The sequence below is a fragment of the Lineus longissimus genome, chromosome 17 (genome assembly GCF_910592395.1).
Source record: "Lineus longissimus chromosome 17, tnLinLong1.2, whole genome shotgun sequence".
Lineage (NCBI taxonomy): Eukaryota > Metazoa > Nemertea > Pilidiophora > Heteronemertea > Lineidae > Lineus > Lineus longissimus.
This window is the reverse complement of record NC_088324.1, coordinates 11349598-11369822: the sequence shown is the minus strand read 5'-3', so window position 1 is coordinate 11369822 and position 20225 is coordinate 11349598. Positions and strand designations below refer to the sequence as shown.

At 40.2% G+C, this 20225-nt stretch overlaps 2 protein-coding genes across 2 annotated transcripts; both read right to left on the bottom strand.

Annotated features, from left to right (window-relative positions):
- Position 1: 1 nt before the first annotated feature.
- On the bottom strand, positions 2-5191 carry LOC135501019 (papilin-like). The gene is made up of 5 exons (XM_064792737.1): positions 4818-5191; positions 4221-4361; positions 961-3842; positions 530-679; positions 2-227 (listed from the first exon to the last, which is right to left on the bottom strand). Exons 1-5 carry the CDS (start codon positions 5189-5191, stop codon positions 22-24), a joined length of 3753 nt encoding a protein of 1250 aa, XP_064648807.1. The 3' UTR covers positions 2-21.
- A 789-nt stretch (positions 5192-5980) lies between these two features.
- Positions 5981-20159, bottom strand: LOC135501325 (neuronal calcium sensor 1-like). The gene is made up of 7 exons (XM_064793382.1): positions 20006-20159; positions 18523-18547; positions 17449-17497; positions 8623-8712; positions 7815-7893; positions 7329-7495; positions 5981-7186 (listed from the first exon to the last, which is right to left on the bottom strand). Exons 1-7 carry the CDS (start codon positions 20067-20069, stop codon positions 7088-7090), a joined length of 573 nt encoding a protein of 190 aa, XP_064649452.1. The 5' UTR covers positions 20070-20159; the 3' UTR covers positions 5981-7087.
- Positions 20160-20225: the final 66 nt, after the last annotated feature.

The window sequence follows — 20225 nt, the reverse complement described above, 5'->3', positions numbered from 1 at the left end:
TTTTGACGTGATGATGTCTCTTTATTTTTTAGAGTTTTGTGGTTTCTTGTCTGCCGACTGATAATCGCATTCGTTTGTCTTATGACCTTTGAAGATTGTCCGTTCAAGGTCAATGGTCAGTGGAAGTACTGTGACGTCATTGTTGAGGTAGATCAATGCACGCGTTCTGGAGTCGGGCACCCGGAGAAGCTGGGTGTTTTTTCCAACGAGGAGTACAACCTTGTTACCTTAAAAAGAACCGTAAAAAACGTCAAGGTTGGACTAAATGGTAACCAACTGGCCTACTATAGTCGCTGTAACAAGATGATGTGATTCCCTTCATGTAGAACCTGAAGAGGTTCACAATCACGATAAATCGTACCACCTCCCCCCACCCGATAAAGCAAGGGGACTAAAACGCTAGGGCAAGATCGCCAGCAAGCATTTGAGCATTCCCCAGGTCGATCTCTCCGTTCCATTAAGGGAACTTATGTGGCAAATTTCCCCGGATATCTTGCTTTGATGTTCGAATAACGGGTTTCGAACTTACCGACATTTGCCAATATAGGGCATTCACATTCATCGGGGAGGACCCATTTAGTATAAAGTCCCATTGGCATCTTTTGAGCAGGGCGGAGATCTGCCTGGATTTTCAGTGGCCAACTCTCCGTAGACGCTTTCCTTATTGTAGTCTTGTAGGCTGAAATTTTAATATGATGGAAATTCATTAATAAGTATATTTTCTGCCAAAGTGCTTTGAAAATTGTCAAACTGGCGGCATTCACTGAGTGAGATGTCAATTGCTCTCTAGATACGACCAGCGGAGTTAGATAACGTCTTCTTCAAGAAAGAAGTTGAAGGTCAAATTACCAAGGATATATTAGATAAATTTCTACTTTGTCATTCTCAGCTCAGAGATTTGTTGGGAGAGCCCATTGCCAATCGAGCCGCGGCATGGAGGCAGGATCCATGTTCACTCACCATTGTTGGCCAGACAGAAAACTGGAAATATCCTCTTTGGCACCTCCTCCATACATACAGGACAAGCAGACGACATCACGCAGGGGGGTGCTGTGGGTCTGATCACGCATCTCTCCTCACATTGCTCAAGCATCTCGAATCGATTCTCATTTCCTAGGCAACCACCAAAGCTAAACTCTTCGCATTTCTCTGACTCGTTGTTGTAGAAATATCTCCGGATATTTGCGTAGCAAGGACCAGCCCGCCTTGGCAAGAGGCAGACGTCTCTCGTTCTGGTTGTCGTTGAAGCTGGTGTATTAAATCCCATTCGTTCAAGTGCAGCCGGCACCGGGGCACATGCCTTCTCACACTCTGCTGATGAGTCAAATCTGTTATCATTCCCCTTGCAACCACCATACATGAATTTCCGACATTTCCCGCTGGACTTGTCGAAGAAATATTGCTTGAACAACCCAAAGCACGGCCCGTGGTCTTTGCGCATAGAGCACCTGTCAGCTGGCATTGGTGGCGTGGTGTCCTTTGGCATTGCTCTCGTTGTGTTAAAGCCCATCATTGTGGAATTCTGAGACACTGTAGAAGCTGATGTTTCCGTAGACTGGTTGGCAACAGATGGCTCTGTGTCGGGTGATTCCGTAGGTTGGTCTGTGGGCTCAGCAGATGGCTCTGCAGCCGGCGATTCTGAAGACAGGTCTGTGGGCTCTACAGATGATGATTCCGAAGGCAGGTTTGTGGGCTCTGCAGATGGCTCTGCAGTAGGCGATTCGGTAGACATGTCTGTAGGTTTTGTAGATGGCTCTGCAACAGTTGACGCTGTAGACCTGTATGCAGGTTCTGCAGATGGTGATTCCGTAGATTGGTCTGCAGGCTGAGCAGATGGCTCTTCATCTCCTTCATCTGTGGGCTCTGCAGACGGGCGAACAGTCGTGTCTTGATTCTCATTGCCATCACCTGAAGCGGTGACACAGATCATTTCACACATCTCAACAGTATTGAACCTATTGCCATTGCCCCTACATCCTCCGTACAGAAACTCCTCGCACTTGTTCGACACTGGGTTGTAGAAGTACCTTAGAAAAGATGCCTTGCATGGACCAGTATCTGGGCCTATGGAACAAGCATTGGGAATTGCAGGAGTAGCAGTTGTCGTCAGGGCAGATTCTGTGGGTTGTGCTGGTACTTCTATTGAACGTTCCTCAGGCATGCAAATCATTTCGCACATTCCAACAGTCAAAAACCTGTTGCCGTTTCCCTTGCAGCCTCCATACAAGAATTCCTCGCATTTGCTTGTCTTACTATTGAAGAAGAAATTCCTGAATACTGCTCTACATGGACCTATCTCTACATCCAGCAAACAAATGTCAACTGGAAGAACAACAGAAGTTATGTTGACCTTTTTGTCATCTGGTGCCGTGGACGGACTTGGAGTAACTGGAACAACAGTGCCCTCATCCACAACTGACATCGCGCAGATCATTTCACACATCCCAACAGTTGCGAACCTATTACCATTCCCTTTGCACCCTCCATACAAAAACGCCTCGCATTTCCCTGTGCTTGGGTTGTAGTAGTAATAAGTGAAGGCTGCTTTGCACGGACCAGTTTCCGGGCCTAAAGAACAAACGTCAACTGGCATTGAGAGAGTTGTTGCTGATGGTTTAGGTGCACACTTGTCTTCGCAGTCTTTCAAACTATCAAAGCGATTATCATTACCAACACACCCGCCGTAGACAAATTCCTCACATTTTTTGGTCTCTGCATTAAAGAAGAACTTCGTAAGAGTCGCCCGGCACGGGCCGCGATCTAGTTTGAGGGAGCAGACATCTGTAACCACTGGGGATATACTGGTTACTTCTAGCATTTCTGTTGTCTGCAAACATCTTTGTTGACACAGTGTCACGGACATAAACCTGTTCTGGTTTCCTCGGCAACCGCCGTACAAAAATGGCTCACATTTCTTGGTGGATTTGTTGTAGAAAAACATCTTGAAGGCGGCATAACACGGTCCAGAATCTCTTTCAAGTTCGCAGACATTGTCATTTTGTGTAGGTTGTATCCCTACATCTCTGCTGGAATCTGCAGGGGTCACTGGGGGAGACGTAGTACTGACAGGTAAACATACATTCTCACAGTAACCAGGGCTGTCAAAAAGGTCGCCATAACCGTTACAAGCGCCGTAGACTACCTCACATTTGTCTGTCGTGCTGTTGAAGTAGTACTTGATGAAGGAGCGAAGACACGGCACACCGCCGCCGATATCTGTCACAGGTGGTGCACACAGGACCTTTTTATTTACTTCTCCGTTTTCGCCCCCGTCTTTGCCTTCACTTTCAGGACCGACAACAATATTGACGACATCAGTTTCGATCTTGGAGACGCAGGCTCGTTCACACTCCTTCAATGACGGGAAGCGATTCGCATTACCTTGGCAACCACCGTAAACAAATGATTCACATTTTGTGGTCATAATATTATAGAAATAGCTGAGGAAATATCCGTAACACAAACCGGCATCTTTTGGTAGCGAACAGTTCGGATTTGTGGGCTCGAGAATAACACTAACATCGACAACCTGTCCGCCGTCAGTAACAGGCCCTGAATATCCCGGTGGAAGTGTAGACTTCACCACCAATCTCTCAGACTCCGGGACGCACAAACTTTCACACTTCTCTAAGCTATCGAATCTGTTACCCCCAGAGAGACAACCACCGAAGACTAGCTCGCATTTTGAAGTGTAAGGGTAGTAATAGTACTGCCTGAACTGGCCAGTGCAGGGACCGGAGACCTTCGGCAGCTTGCAGACGTTGATCTGCATTGGCCTCTCCGTCACTTCTGGCTTTGGGAATGATGAGCAGGTTTTTTTGCAGTCTTCCATGGTGCTGAACCTAATAATTGTAAATAAGATGCGCGAGTGAGTCCATTACATACAACTCTGTCGCAGCGTATCATGCAATAACTATCGGTGCTACGAAAGTACTGAGCCACCAAGATAAGCATAAGAATCCCTCATATTATTTCAAGCTTGTACATTTGCAAGGTCAAAGTCTTAAAAATGGAAAAAACGACTACAAGTCGTTTTGCCAAGACGTTCGCTTTGTTTTCCGAACCTTTTGAAACCAAACGGTCATCCGCGATGGTACACTTCGGAAGCAGTGGACCGGCCTCGTCCCTCCCCATGAGGAGAGACGAGGAAGAAATGTACTGTCAGGAGTCTATCCGATGGAAGTGCACGGTGTTTTTCGCGGTGCATATTCTCCCCTTACCTGTTGTCATTGCCCTTACAGCCTCCAAAGACGAACATTGCACACTCGCCAGTAAACTTGTCGAAGTAAAACTTCCTGAAGTAACCACGACATGGGCCTCTGTCCATCTGGAGATCGCAAACCTTGTTGACGGGCTGGGGTCTAAAACGAAAAGAACGGAGATTCCAGAGAAGAGTTGGAACAAAATAGAAAATCTATGCAGAATTGGCTGGTGTTATACGCGCGCAATTCCTACTTCGTACAGCCGCGAACCATCTCTTATAAAGAAATTCGTTTCGGATATTAACACCATTTTGATATCTGAGGAATTAGCCAGGATAACCATTACTGAGTAAACAACATCGTAACCGGATATCAAATGATATCTTGCACTGATATTACGACTTTCGCGTCAACTTGAGCCGTTTGCCTGATAAAACAGTACATGTTTGCAATCTTCCATAGTTTTAAAGAGGGAATGTCAGGGGCCCGTCCAGGCTTCTGAGCACAGGGGGGTCTGGACCCAAATAACAAATAAGAATCAATCAGTTGTAAAGGGCAAATGTTAGATTCGGCTGATCAATATATAGCATCAGGTTTAATGCGAATTGAACTCACCCCGAGATATCCTCATTTTCGGTTGAGTTCTCTGTATTCTCTTTAAAAGCGTCCAAGACCCGATGAGGAAAAATCACTTTGTCCAAAACTATGTCTCCAAAGTCGCCTGCGTTGCCCTGGTTTCCAGCACCAGTCATCCCTGCACCATCTGAAACACCCGGACCATTCTCCGACTCCTCGACCGCAGCCTCTCCGCCCACATTGTTTGCACCTGCAGCACCAACATTTGCGTTCTCGCTTCCGGTATTAAAAACTGCGGCGAGTTTACCCCAGAATGTCCTATCAGCTTCTTCGATTTCAGAATCCGTTGCATGAGCAAAACAGAGAGCAAAAACAAGAACAAGAAGAACGCCTAACTTCCCGCGTGCCACCATCATTGCACAATTTTGAAAGCCGTGTCACGGACCTTGGTCGTCCAACTGACAAGTCGATGTGAGACACTAAATCGTGTTGGCGTATTAGATATTCTGTTACGTAAATCTCTTCTTGATAAGATATGTCACTGACCCCTGCCCGCAAATATCCGTGATCGGGTTTGAATGAATATCTCCTTGACAAGGGCCGAAGCAAAGATTTTCTTGAGATTGCTCTACCCGTAGCGGGAACTTCCATTTATACAGCCACCCCCACGTTATTTGATCATCTTACCTAAACACATGTGTAATGATAAACGGGAGGGGATTGATTTATCTTTTCCCCGTCTTCACACCATTATAGACCATCATTACTATTCAAGAACCTTCGACCTCGACCTACTATTGAAGGTCACAAGGGTGACACTCCGAAGTTCTCTAAATGTGGTACAGTTTGTCCCAATTTGTCCTGGAATCTTGGATTTTGACATGAAGACAACTTGGCCAAGTGAAAATAATTGACAATGAATCTAGGTGGATGTGACCTTGTTATCTGGTCAATAACTAGGTCAAGGTCATATCTTGTTCAGGGTAAGCCATGGCTTCGTCTGTGGGAACCACAATTATACGGACTGATTCATCCTAAGGGAGGGGTATTGTGAGACAATTCAGAGCCAACACGAGGCTGAAACTATTCACTCATCATTTTGTTCCTCAAGGTGAGCACAGTGTCTCTCAGACATTTCATTTTTAAACTACAGATTTCTGGCAGCTCAATAATCAGAAGAACAATAACTAAAACAACAAATATTTACAAACAAATATATTATGTATGATTACTTATTATCAGATATCTACACATACAAATACTGAGGCGTCAACACACTTTCAAAAATACCTTTCTCTTAAAGGGACAACTTGGGCACAGGATATCAGTGTGTTGGTTTTACAAACACAGCTTCCTGCTAGGCCATGACTTCTCCTAACAGGATCACTGATCAATCTTTAATTTTTGATATACACCACTATAATGGAATGCCACTATAGGCCTACCTGAAATTCACAATCTTTGTCAACAAACAGCCACGCAACACTAGTGAAACGTATAGAGATCAGCAGTAGTGTGATACTACATGCAGCGCATCATCCTCTTGGCCACCTTAATAATCACATGATCGATGACCAAGTTGTCCCAAAACAACACTTTCATTGCACTTTCTCAATTGTGTGGGATCAAACAAGATGCAATGGTTCACACAGTGACCCTCCCCACAATTTCATACATCCATCAGGGAGGGGTGGGGAGGGGGGGGGGGCTACAAACTCTAGCCTTCCCAATTTATAGGGATTTACAACATACAAGTAAATCATTGCTAGAGGGTGATGGTTGTTAGATGGTTACCAATCTACTCACTGGAACTAGTACTGCCTAACATATAGCGACGATATGTCTGCACAACAGACAGTAGGATGAACTTATGTCTCGGACTGCCGACATCGAAACTTCAAATCAGCACTTTTATCATAGCAGTGGTCATGTTGTGATAACTGTCATGGAAGCCTATTGCAGCAAATAAAAAAGAGAGAGGGGAGACTGGTTACTGTGTGCCACAAACGAACCTGAAGCAGTCAAAAAGCATCAGCACTAATAGGAAGTGCAGATCAATTAAGCGACATATACATACTCAGCAGACATTGAAGTCATAGATACAAATTATAACCAACCAAGGGTAAAGTCTTTCCCTGTCTTTACAGATTTTGATTCCCTTATGAATCCCTTATAACTTATATATGAAACATTTAATGGAGGGTTTTACAGTGGCATTGATGGTCAGTCATGGCATCAGCTATTTGGGACATCCATGGTCAGCGCGTCACGACATCAGCTATTGGGGACATCCATGGTCAGTCACAGCATCAGCTATTGGGGACATCCATGGTCAGCGCCTGAACAATCCAAGGGTCACATTTAGACCCTTCTCGAAACTCATCTTTGGTCAATTTACCATCTCGATTCTGAAATAAACAAGATTTTAAACAATATTACTTTAGAGACCAAACAATGGCATTTTCTCTTACTCCCACCACTTAATGCAGCCGAAAGTCCAATAATATTTAGCAGAGTTATGAAATGCTTCTAACTGAGGGGTGAACTTACCGTGTCCATCTGTGCAAAGATTTTGTTAACTCGTTTCTCGGGGGTATCTTCATCTTTTGGAAGATCCAGCATGTTCCCCACCATACTATAGATGGCGTCCACGATGTCAACCATCTCCATTTTTGTGATGTACCCATCATCGTCTAAATCATACAGACTAAATGCCCCTGAATCAGTAAAGGACAAAGTCAGTAAGACTATCAGAGACCAAGAAGGGAGGTTTTCTCCCCGTTTTCAAATTTCTGGTATGCTATTTTAACACTAGGTGGACATACCAAGCTGAAGACAAGCCCTCCAAGCACGATTCGATATTGCAGTTCGCGCTTTCAATTCTGAAGGCAAAACCACAGTGCCTTGTCATGAGATTCACATCACAGTTGCGGCTTCAGTCAAGTGTTGTAGGTTGATATTTTAGATCTTGTGCTTCAGCTTTAAAGTCGCTAATATCAATACTTCAAACGAATTGTTGATCCATTTGATACTCACAGTCTAACTTTTCATCCAGGGAGCCCCTTGATGTCACCGATAGTGCAATGATGAATTCCTTAAAGGATATATACCCATCCTGAAAGTGGACTTTTATTGAGACCAAAGGAGTAGCAATCACTTGGTCTCCAACAACATTGATGGAAACTGAATGAAATCCTTCTGATTGTGTGAAGAGATGCCATGATTATTAATTCCAAGAACTGTACATACTCTTATTATTACTACCAAGAACTGCAGATACCAAAATATTACTACCAAGAATGGCAGATGCCCTAATTTTACTTAAAGATCTGCAGATGACCTAATTCTCACAACCAGTAAAAGAACTGCAGATGACCTTATTCTTACCAGCAAGAACTACAGATGACCTAATTCTTACTAGCAAGAACTGCAGATGACCTAATTTTTACCAGCAAGAACTGCAGATGACCTAATTCTTACCAGCAAGAACTGCAGATGACCTAATTCTTACTAGCAAGACCTGCAGATGACCTAATTCTTACCAGCAAGAACTGCAGATGACCTAATTCTTACTAGCAAGAACTTCAGATGACCTAATTCTTACCAGCAAGAACTGCAGATGACCTAACTCTTACTAGCAAGACCTGCAGATGATCTAATTCTTACCAGCAAGAACTGCAGATGACCTAATTCTTACTAGCAAGAACTGCAGTTGACCTAATTCTTACCAGCAAGAACTGGAGATGCTCTAATTTTACCAACAAGAACTTCAGATGCCATAATTATTACAACTAAGTATGACAGATTGGACATTTCTACAACATAAATACTATTGCTCACCAACCTTATTGGAGTCAAAGACATTGAAGACGAAGTTAGCAAACTTTGTTGGGTCACCATTTGGGAAGAACTGCTGGTAGATATGCTGGAACTCCTAAAAAGACATACATGTATATACCATAACGTCAAGTATAGATTAGATATCCATACTTGATAACTTTGATCAATTTTAAACTTTTACCAACTCACTGAATGACGCTCTGTAGGTCACATGAAATATTGGTCAAACATCTTTAGCCCTAGAGAAAACAAGTCAAAGGATTATGATACCATTTCTAAATAATGGTGTAGGTTTGGGGATTTCTAAATCTCTGTGTGAAAATAAAAATAAAAAGAGCTACTTTCCTCTAGAATTGTATCTAAAATATCACAGAAAAGCATAATTTTATAATCTTATTTAATCTCAAGAACAACATCTTATAAATTTGACTCTTAAGAGTAGAAAAATATCAATAGAAACTTAAATACACAAATTAAGTGACCAACTAAACATTTGAGTCCTTGAGATAACAAGTTATAGGATTGAAAGGACCATTCCCTAAATAGTGTAAACGAGTAGAGTCAATCTTTCGTCTAAAGGTGCAAAAACACACATTTTAGGGGTCATGACCTACAGAGCACTTGGTAGAAAACACAGGGAAATATTTCCATCATACAATCTATGATGGTGATCAATCATTATAGATTCTACCATGGGCATCAGTGATTCTATGATGAAGAATCTCCATCATAGAATTGTTGATGGAAACACATGGTACCATGGGCCCATAATTGATTCTATGATGAAGAATCTCCATCATAGAATTGTTGATGGAAACACATGGTACCATGGGCCCATCATTGATTCTATGATGAAGAATCTCCATCATAGAATTGTTGATGGAAACACATGGTATCATGGGCCCATCATTGATTCTATGATGAAGAATCTCCATCATAAAATTGTTAATGGAAACACATGGTACCATGGGCCCATCATTGATTCTATGATGAAGAATCTCCATCATAGAATTGTTAATGGAAACATATGGTACCATGGGCTCATCAGTGATTCTATGATGAACAATCTCCATCATAGAATTGTTGATGGAAACACATGGTACCATGGGCCCATCATTGATTCTATGAAATGATGGAATCTGTCATAGAATTTTTGAGGTGCCATCAATAAGTTTTATTCGAATAGGAACCACTCTTATTTTCACGAATTCTGAAGATTGTTACTCCAATGGGTTTATTCTTTCAAATTGATACTCAGGTGCACTTCGGTGGGACGAACCGCACACCACCAACGAGAGAGTCTTCTGTTGCATTCAATAACTATTGCAGGTTGCTATGACAAAAATCTCTTGCTTGTGGGTGGGCACTTACTTTAGCATAGCGGCCAGGTCTGCGCTTTACGAAGTAGATAATCTGTACTGTGTCATCAGTTCATTTGAATGTCAAACCAATTTCCTGAATTATTTTCATACATCAAGCACATCGGAGCGGTTAATCAACCCTCCAAGGAGACAAAGGATTTAGGAGGAATTGGTATCAGGGGATCATCTTTTTAATTTACCCAAGTGAGCAATTTATATCATCCTTTAAGCTATAATGCTTTACAACACATATATTGAGGCTTTAAAACATATTTTAATCCATTTCTGAACTACTTTTTTAGTATTTAGTATTTTACATTTTGGCTGCATCAAGTACTCTTCAGAGATAAGAGAAATGTGCATCTTGGAAAATGGAAAACATTCTAGATCTTCAGAGACACACAACACTATTCAATGTTTCTGCCTATTTGCTCAAACATCCAGCTGAAAATATGTTCAATGGTTTAAATCATTACTGTCGGTTTACATCTGGCTAATTTGTTTACCACTTAAAATTTAAAATTTACTCATTAAGATGTGGCAAATGATCCATGCCAGATTGTTCATTAACCCATTACTGTCACAACAAGTTTGTCCAATCAGTCCGACTCCTTGAGTTGGTTTGTTAAATGGTGGTTCCATACTTACCAGAGAATATACTTGAACATGTAGTACGCTGGCACAGAAGTGCATGCCATAAAACTGGTACATGCAGAACAAGGACTTTGAAATTATTGTCAAGGCCCTACAAGATCCATTTTTTTCAAATGATACCGACATTTTCTTTCACCTTGAGACAACTCCCTGCTGTGTGGTCAAGGTTTTAATTTTACCAAGTTCACTAATTGGCAATTAGTATCTGAAGTTAGTTAACTATCAAATGGTATTTTAAAATTTGAATGGGGTCACAAGGTGGTAAGCCCCTTGACCTGTCAGATTAGGAAAAACATAGCTTCTTATGCTTTGATAAACCTCGTAAAAAGAAAATAATTGGGATTCAGGGTGTCTCAAAAAGTCATTTTGGGTAGATCAACATGGTAAAGACCAGTGTACTGCAGCTGACAAATATACCCCCAAGTGAAAGATTTTTTCAGTTTAATCTGATTAGCTGTTAGCTAGTACAATCCTCAAGTCAACGTGGCTCGATTTTATATCACTCTATGCCTTTGATACGTATTACCAATAACGAATACAAAATAATGAAGAAAATTCTCCATTAAATATTCAAATACTGATGAGAAACAAGGACGCACCTCATATAAACCCAAAACCACGAGGCCAATTTAAAAAAAACTTGACCAATGCCCCACTGGGCAGAAGTGGCATTGTTGACACATAATCTGTATTTTAAAATCATCCACCACAGTTCAAGCCGTCAGAATAGTATTAAAATAATCACCTCTTAATCGCTGAAGGTATGCCACCATAGTTAGGAATTAAAGGATCATATTCTCTCTCCATGACGAATATTATTTCACCCAGAAATATTTCAAAATTTTTATTTTGGAAGAATATTGGCCATTCCTTGGAGTTAAAGGCATGTTTTTTCGTCCACCACCTACTGTACGTCTCATCATAAGCCCCAAATTACAAGACTGCCCTAAATTTATAAATGAGCCGGGCTAATCACTCGATAATGTTCTTGCCAAGACACTGATATGTCACACCAGGCATCAGAATTAAGTCTGCAACAAAATGTGATATCATCTGCAATATTATAATGAATGACTTCATTAAAGAACTGAACCGTTATGATAACTGCCATATGCTGTCTTTCCATATTGTCAAATGTCCTGACAACTGAGGTCAAGTTGAATGGCAAAGATCTGTGCCTTCTTTTAAAGGGGGCCTACAGGCAAGGGCAGGTGGGCCTGACTACGTTACACAGAATTGCAGACAGGTATCTCTCCTCATTCTTCTTCTTCATCTTGGTATGATCCTTGCGGTCATTGGCAGACACTTAGCAGGAGCTCCCCAACTGCTTGCATACTCGGATATTCACTACACAAACAGGGACCCTGGATGTGAAACTCCAGCATTCTGATGCATTTCTATTTAAAATGTTTAGAACATCTTTCAGCAACACACTCATGGACATTACATGCAACACATGAAGTTACTTATGACAAGGACTTTCCCAAGAAATAAACAACAACTTATTTCTACATAATACATTTATCCATCACCGATACCATACCAATGGCAAGATATACAGGAATACATTCATTGTATTAGAGAGATAGTGACAGGTGAATTAACATAACTAGTAAGTTCTATCTTTTTAACATTGCTTGACTTATGATTGTTTGGTTTATTTATATATTCATGTAGCAATTACTTTTTATTGATACGGCCACTCCATCTTTCAATTTGAGAACCAATTCGTGATTCTAGACTCCCTAACTCACAAAATCAATCAAAAAAACACACATCTATTCAAATGGATAAATGAATACATGGATACAGAAAACTAATAGTTGCACAAAAGACCCCGATTAAGGTTTTATTCACTGGGGAAATTTGCGTCAATCGGATAATCTTAAGGATCATCTTTATGATTCATGCAATATCATCAACAGCAGAAAGAAATGAGTATGAACAAGGATTATTCGCCTAATAGGTCGCCCACAAAAGTTTTTTTCACTCACGCATCAAAATTCATGTTTTTTAGCAACTCATATTATGATTATCATCCTTCTGAGCACAACAAATAAATTCTATAATCTCAAGAAAAAAATTGCTAATATTATACAGCTTAGAAGTTTATGATAAGTGCAAAAATACAGAGGTTTTTTTCCAGTATCAGTCTTAGCATATTTCTAAGCCTAATAAATAAAAATACAATTTGTTGCATTCTGGTAATTAGAATCGGCAATCAATTTGACTATCAATTTGAAAATACCCAAGCTAAAGGATAGCTACGAGTCCTCTTGGCATAATTCTCCTCTGAAATCAACACGGCTGTGAGCAGAAAAGAGTCTTCACTGATGAATTGATGAAGAGTTCATGACAATCAGCTTTATTTGTTAAGGTTTTCGGAATGTCCAAAATGTACAACTTCCTTCCTCCAAGAAGAACCAGTGCAAAGAAAGTTACTAAATGATAAAAATCCTTCAAAAGTTAGATATTTCAACAGAACTGATGGAATTTTGACACATGCTGGATCATCTTCATACAATTTAAACGTTGTCCACGATTCTAAACTGGTCCATTCTGTGGCCAGTGGTCCAGTTCAGGCAAGATGCAAGCACAGATCAATCAAATTTCTGCAAAGTCAAAAGTCCAGCTTTTTACCTTTGTTTTTCAAGATTTCAAGAGCCTCTGACAGCATATGTGATGTATTTCACTGGCCGACTGTGTGGATCTGGGGTTGCCTTATTTTTCCAAGTCGTAGATGTCGTGGGACGTGTTAGTCTTTGCACAATTTCATCCATTCGCTCCGGATTCACTCGCTTATTTCCCATATATTTGGTGTCCAAGTCGGGAATGTAAGGTAAAGTTTTTAGCCTTGGTGTTTTCATGTACTCGAAATCCTTCTCAAGAAGGTCTTTCCCACCTGTACTAGCCGACGTTGAGCGGGTGACACGGCCCGTGATACTGTCCATTTCCTCCTTAGATACCGTACTGCAGCCCAAATAATGTCTGTCCATCCCTGGTAACCATGGCAAAGACTTGCATGACGACCGTGATGGTGGTTTACTCTGGTTGCTAACGCTCGCATCCCCTTCACTAGATTGTGTTCCGGAACTCATACTCCTTGGTGGCACTGAAAATGACGATCCTGCTGATTTTATCCGACGAAAAAGCAAATTTACATCCCTGTTCCGCTGTAGCTCCTGGTACGGGTGAACCCACGGATCCTCTCGTTGTAAGAATCGGATATGTGCCACTTGGGGATCGAAAGCAAATCTGGCCGCGATCGACGCATTAGTTGGAGTTCCTGCCAAACGTTCTACAATAGTATTAACATTAATACTCCCATCATTGTAAATTGGTCGTCTGGCCATTGTGGGAAATAATACACCGGCTTAAGCAGCTTAAAATATTTATACAGTCAGTCGTGCCAATCTTCCAGAACTTTTTCACGTCTCGCAAGTCCTTCGACAAATCGACCAATCGTCCTCCGTTCTCAACAATGATATATTGCCCGAAAGTTGACTTCCAGAAGAATAGCTGTAATCTTTTAACACCTTAAATCCAAGTTTTAGCAGGAAGTGGGTTAATCGTTGATCATCTGTGGTCTAAAGCTTGATCTTTCTAACTCAATATATGAATGTCTCTGACCAAATTCCTGGCTCAAAATACTTGTCAATGGTGGGTGAATCCTATTTTATAGATAATTTGCGTAATCCTTCATCCATTGTTATTAAATGAATGATTGTCATTGGTTGATCACCTCTTCCTCCACCCACGGCAATGATTTTGCTTGTACTGATTTTAAAATAGTGGCTTGTGGGTTATATCCCGCAGTCTCCAAGCGAATAAACAATTCTGTTTATTGGCGGAAGTTAGTATCCAAAGGCCTCGTGACATCATTAGACGAGACCAACAACCGAGAAAATCGTAAAAGGTTTTATTTGGCATTCTAGAACAACATGAGGTAAACTTCCTAATATATTGTTGTAGAAAACACAAGCAAATTGGTCAACTTGTAATAAACTTGTTCAGGCAAAACAAGTATAAGAAGTGTTTCACAAGAACATCACTAAACCTAGTCATGGTGGTGGGAGGGGGGTACTGTCATGTAGATAACATATCATGTTTCCATTCGTTACCTCTAACGTTACTTTTTAACCAAGAAACCGCGCTATTTGTGGGGAAATTGAATAAAGATACCTCTGTTTTGTTGGCTCTGGAAACAAATGACTTGAGTTGTATCAAACATTTCTGGCATCCTTTTGTATTTTAGTTATTATTTTTTGAGAACTAAGGGCTAAAAAGTTCAGCTTATGGGAAGAAGACCTGTCATAAGTGCCAATTAGTGCAAAGTATTATAGTTGACCCACAGGGTCACACTCAACCTTATCAATCAAACGTGATTTGAGATCGATAATCTTCTACTTTGCGCAGGCCGAGAAAAAATTATAGGGGCAGGCTGATTGAAGGGTGAGTAGTGCCAGCGATTTGGCACTGGAGTTACAGATATCATAATAAGTCACAATTTAAAATCCACGCCACAGTGAAAAAAGAAATATTCTGGTTTAATATTTTTTTTCATTGATAAAGGGACAAACAATACTATTTAGATATTTTGAAAAAAATCCAAAATCAAGCAGATTTATAAACTTTACAATGAAGAAATATCATTTGATGAGCAAAAGTAATTGCACTGGCCTGAAGAATATGGTGCAAAGTATTCCAGGAAATAACCATATCAATAACAACCGTGTGAAAAACGAATACGTCATTTTGTACAATTTGTGATTCACACCCAAAATGCAACAACCAACGTATTCCAATGACCTAGATACTCGAGTACCCTTATTTTTAATAGCCAGCACCTCATTTTGGCAGAAATTGAATGAACAGTATTTTGGAACCATCTTTAATTAGAGGAGAGGGTAAACCAATTCTTCAAGAGAAACCACAACCCCATCTATATATCTAGTTTTTCACTAAGACAGCAATCTGACTTGAATAAATTAAACCACAGCTCGGAATCTTAAATTTCCACCAGATTTTTTAATCAAATAATGCAGACAACCGCAACCCAGTTCCCCTAGTAATCAATCTAACATTGGTACCAGAAATATTGGTACCATCTCATCAGCCCTGCGGACAAATAGAATCTGTCTGCTTTCACAGATGGATAATATGCCAAGGCTGGCTTAAAGGGGGACTAAGACAGGAATCAGAAGACTGGGTCATATTTGATTCAGAGATGAATCAGCATCCATATCAAAGCATCTAAGCGAGTAATCTCTCCTGGTACTTTTAAATGATTGCACAAGTGATTGACTATGATAGATACTTTTAGTTGATCCATTTATCAAAACAGCCATCCCCTCTTACCCCAAGGGCAGGATTGGACTAATGGAAAAAGAAATTGACCATGTGGGCAATCTTGCGCTTGGCCAGTTTAGATCATATTGGGTTAGGCAGATGATGTTGCGATGTATTGGTGAGCAAGATGATATAGCTTGGTGTTCTAAATTAGCATTAGCAACTGTCACATCAGAGGTCACTCTCTCCAAAAGCATATGTCCTGGAACACTGACTTCTCACCACAGAATTCTCATTCACTGTAAACCATGAGATTTTTGTGATGCTGAAGTTTGAGGAATTTCCCCATTTTCACTTGGCGATAACCTAAATATCACATTGGTAAAGGCATTCGAGTGGAAATTTGTGTGCTTTTTAGTCCTGTCTGATGGTGCATTTGCCAAAATAAAACACTTGTGAAAACAGTTTATGGTATTTGCTTCACTCAATTCTTTTTCTAGCTCTGGCATGGTGTCTGTTATTGTAAACAGCTACACATGACATCCAAAGGTATAATCACAATAGCGGCATAGCATTCTGCGATACGTGACAATCCTGTACCAACGTGCAACTTTCGTTTTTCTCTTGGTGCACTGATTGTATTATGGTTGCCATGGCACCCATGTAAATACAAAATAGCAGTTTGATTTGTGTTGACAGTCTACTATTAAGAATCTATACTGAATATTTATTAAGTCCAGATTATGATTACTTTTTGATTCGGATTAAATGGTATAGCAATATGTGCAAAGTTCTTAAGCCTGCAGTTAGATGGCGCTGAAAAGCCATCATAGAAAGACAAGAAGTGTTAATAAATGGAATGAAAAATATCCTTGTCACAACAGCCTCGCTGCCACGATATAAGAAGGACATCCTGTTATTCTAATAAAATAATTAGTGCCGTGTTTCCATAGCAATACCGCGATGTGATTGTGATGAAGCTGAACGACACAATGCTAATGTACAGATGACTTTTACGTGGTTGAGGAGACTGAGATAAGTGACATCAAAAGTAATGCCGTAAAGGAAGACACATTTTTTCTTGGTAAGATGTGACATTAAGGCTAATGCAGTTACAGCATCCAGCCACCTTATGTGACTGTAGCATTTGCACACTGCAACAATCCATTTCGACTCAAATTGTCATGAAATACCCTCCCATATGCTGTTTTGGTGCATGTCCGTGAGTACCTATGCTACCAATACTGCTTCAAATGATGCCAACATTTGTTGATTTCCCAGTAGAAAGAGCAGTTGACAGCTCAATTGAACTGCCCTGGTAATTCGGTCACTCTGGCAACAGGCTATCAATAAAAGCATCCTAGGATAATAACAATTAGTGAACCAATTTGATTATGACATGATGAAATAAGGAACAAACTGACCGAGGAAATTGTGAAGACTTTTCAGGACACCAGCGATACCCAAAAGTCATGTCAAAGACAATAGCTGGTCCTGATAGGAGAAGTTACCTGTGCAATACTTACCTCTTTCTTTAGAAAGCCACTTGGACAATCCTTCATAAAATCCTTATACCTAAAACAAAATGTATAATTTCAGAAAGTTAAAAATATGAATTGCTTTTGTAAAAAGGTAAACTGCTTCATGTTTTAACACAGCAAGGTTGGTGACTGAAGAATTTTTGAAAGTCCCAGTCAATCTGTTTTAAAATATTTGATTTATAAGAAATGTAGTTTGAATTCAAAATTTTTACTTTTCTGAATATGCATATTTCAACAACGCTTATGCAGGGATATGATATACATGCCAAGTTTTATCATGATAAGTTGATGGTGGAACAACCTCACTATGGGTATGTGTATGTATGTTTCCAAGTTATAGCGGAAAACAAAGAAGGTGCTGTGGCAAAATTAAGGCCACCATTAAGGTTTTAGAGAACTGTGCCATCCTCCATAATGAACTGTATAAAAACCACTTAGCACAATCAACAATTGGACAATTTATGCAAATACTTTAAAACAACAAAAACAGGCCAGGAAACAATGGGTGAAAACATCACAAATAATGATGATAATAACAATAATGATGATTGATGTTACACCACACATAGCGGGAAGTTGATATATCTATTACAGCTGATAATGGCTAGGACCCCTCAAAGAATAGACAACTAATTGCAGATCAAATAGTCACTAATGATATCATATGCTAGAATAGAACATGACAATGAGAACTACAGGTATAGAGTGGGACATTACTTATGATGCAGAGCTGACATTGTTCATTGCGTTGGCAACCAGTTGCGTTCATTTTCCCCAACTCATTTTGTCCTTATGTATAAAATGCCATGTCAACAATTTAGATGGCATTGGCAGACCCCTGTTTTAATGCACCGGTAATCTCTCATATTATCAGCTTGAAGTGAAATGTTATAATGAGAACTACAGATAGAGAGAGCTTTGACATGGTTGATGGTAATTGCAACAAGTTTGACTGTAAATGATGAAAAGGTTGCTTTATCTTTTATTCAAGTACATTGAAGTGCCAGCCGTAGCAACCATGTTCCACTTCCTTCAACAGCGGGAGTTATCATCACTTACCATTGATGTATTTCTTTCTTGTCAACTGAAAAATAAACCATCAAGAATATTTACAAGAATCTTCGGACTATTCATTTCCTCGGAAGGACAAGTTATCGTTCCAATCTTTTTCAAATATAACACTATTATCACAATGCATCAATAAGGATCCCATCACGATCGGCAGCAGTCATAAGGCTATATCATGAATGAAACTTGCAGCCAAAAATATCTCTGATAATTGATATATTAAACCTTCTTTATAATTGGTTTTCTCATTACGGACTAACAACCTCAGTGGTAATGAGGAGAATCTAATAACCCAAGACGATATCAATAGGAAAGTTAACCCTTTAACTGCTTAAGAATGGATGGCAAGGTGGTTCTGTGATGGAAACTGGGCCCTGCATGCCATTACCTCGAGACCATCTTCAAGTTTTAGTCACAATCTAGTGACATAAGAAAGAAAACTCCTCCGACAGCAATCTTTCTCAAAGGACTGTGCTTTCTAGATGACGTTAAACCAAAATCTCGGCTGTCTAATTACCTTGATTATTGACCACATCGTCATTAATCAATCTATCCTGATTATTCAATAAGATCAATCACAATCTAGAACAACTTTGAACACTAGAACACACAAATTTTACAGATTCTATGATATTGCCAACTAAGCCTATGACTGTGATAGGCAGCTCATTGTTTTCATCATTAAAAAATCAATATATTGATTACTGAGCCAGTAGGCCTAACCAAGGATGACTCATCTGGTAAATTGATTTGATATTCTAATGAACTAAGTATGATCACCCGTTCAGCAATGCCATGCTACACGGAGTAGGAGCCACTGATTTCCAGCTTATTCTTAGTCTTACTGAATGAATGGGGAAATAAGAAGCATAAGATTGCACAGTCTTTTTGCCATCTTTTTGTAAAATACACTTTACTGTTGTTCCATTAGAAAGTGCATCTTTTCAACGCAATCTTTAGAGCATACCACTGAAATATGTATAGGGCTGTAAAATAAAGGGGTTTGTCTCATCAAGAATAACTAGTACTTAGTGTCATATATACAGTGGAACCTTCCTTAGCGGACATCTCTCTATTTAGGACAAGCTCTCTATTAAGGACACTAGTTTTGGTCCAAAAATTGCAGTTTCCATCCAATCTGACCTCTCTAATCAGGACACCTCTCTATTGAGGACAGCACTTGTCAGTCCCAAGGGTATCCTCTATAGAGAGGTTCTACTCTATAAGGATTGTCATTGAAACCAAAGCAATTTAGATTGTACCGGTAGAGAAGACTGACTTAATGTTGACATACCAAGTGATAGCTCCCTTCCTCGACCCCACCCTCATGACACCTCTGGCATACAGCAGTATACAGCATGACTGCCACCCATATCCTTATAACGGTATATAATGTATCTTTATACATGAAATGTACAAGGGAAATAACTGAGAAAGATGCGCTCGCAATAAATCGATAATTTTATTAACTTACAATAAGTGCACGCCGTCAGATCTTTCACTTCTCCCGATGTCAGCTTACTCGAAGGTTTCCCCATCCTTGGTGAGGTATCCAAGCGTTTTATTCACATTTTATATCAATATTTTTTACTCAGCAGCTTGACAGCAATTTTGGTCCGTCCGCCATATTGAACAGCCACAGCAACCATGTATCACATGACTTGCATCTCAAAATGACGTAATGGTGATATTGG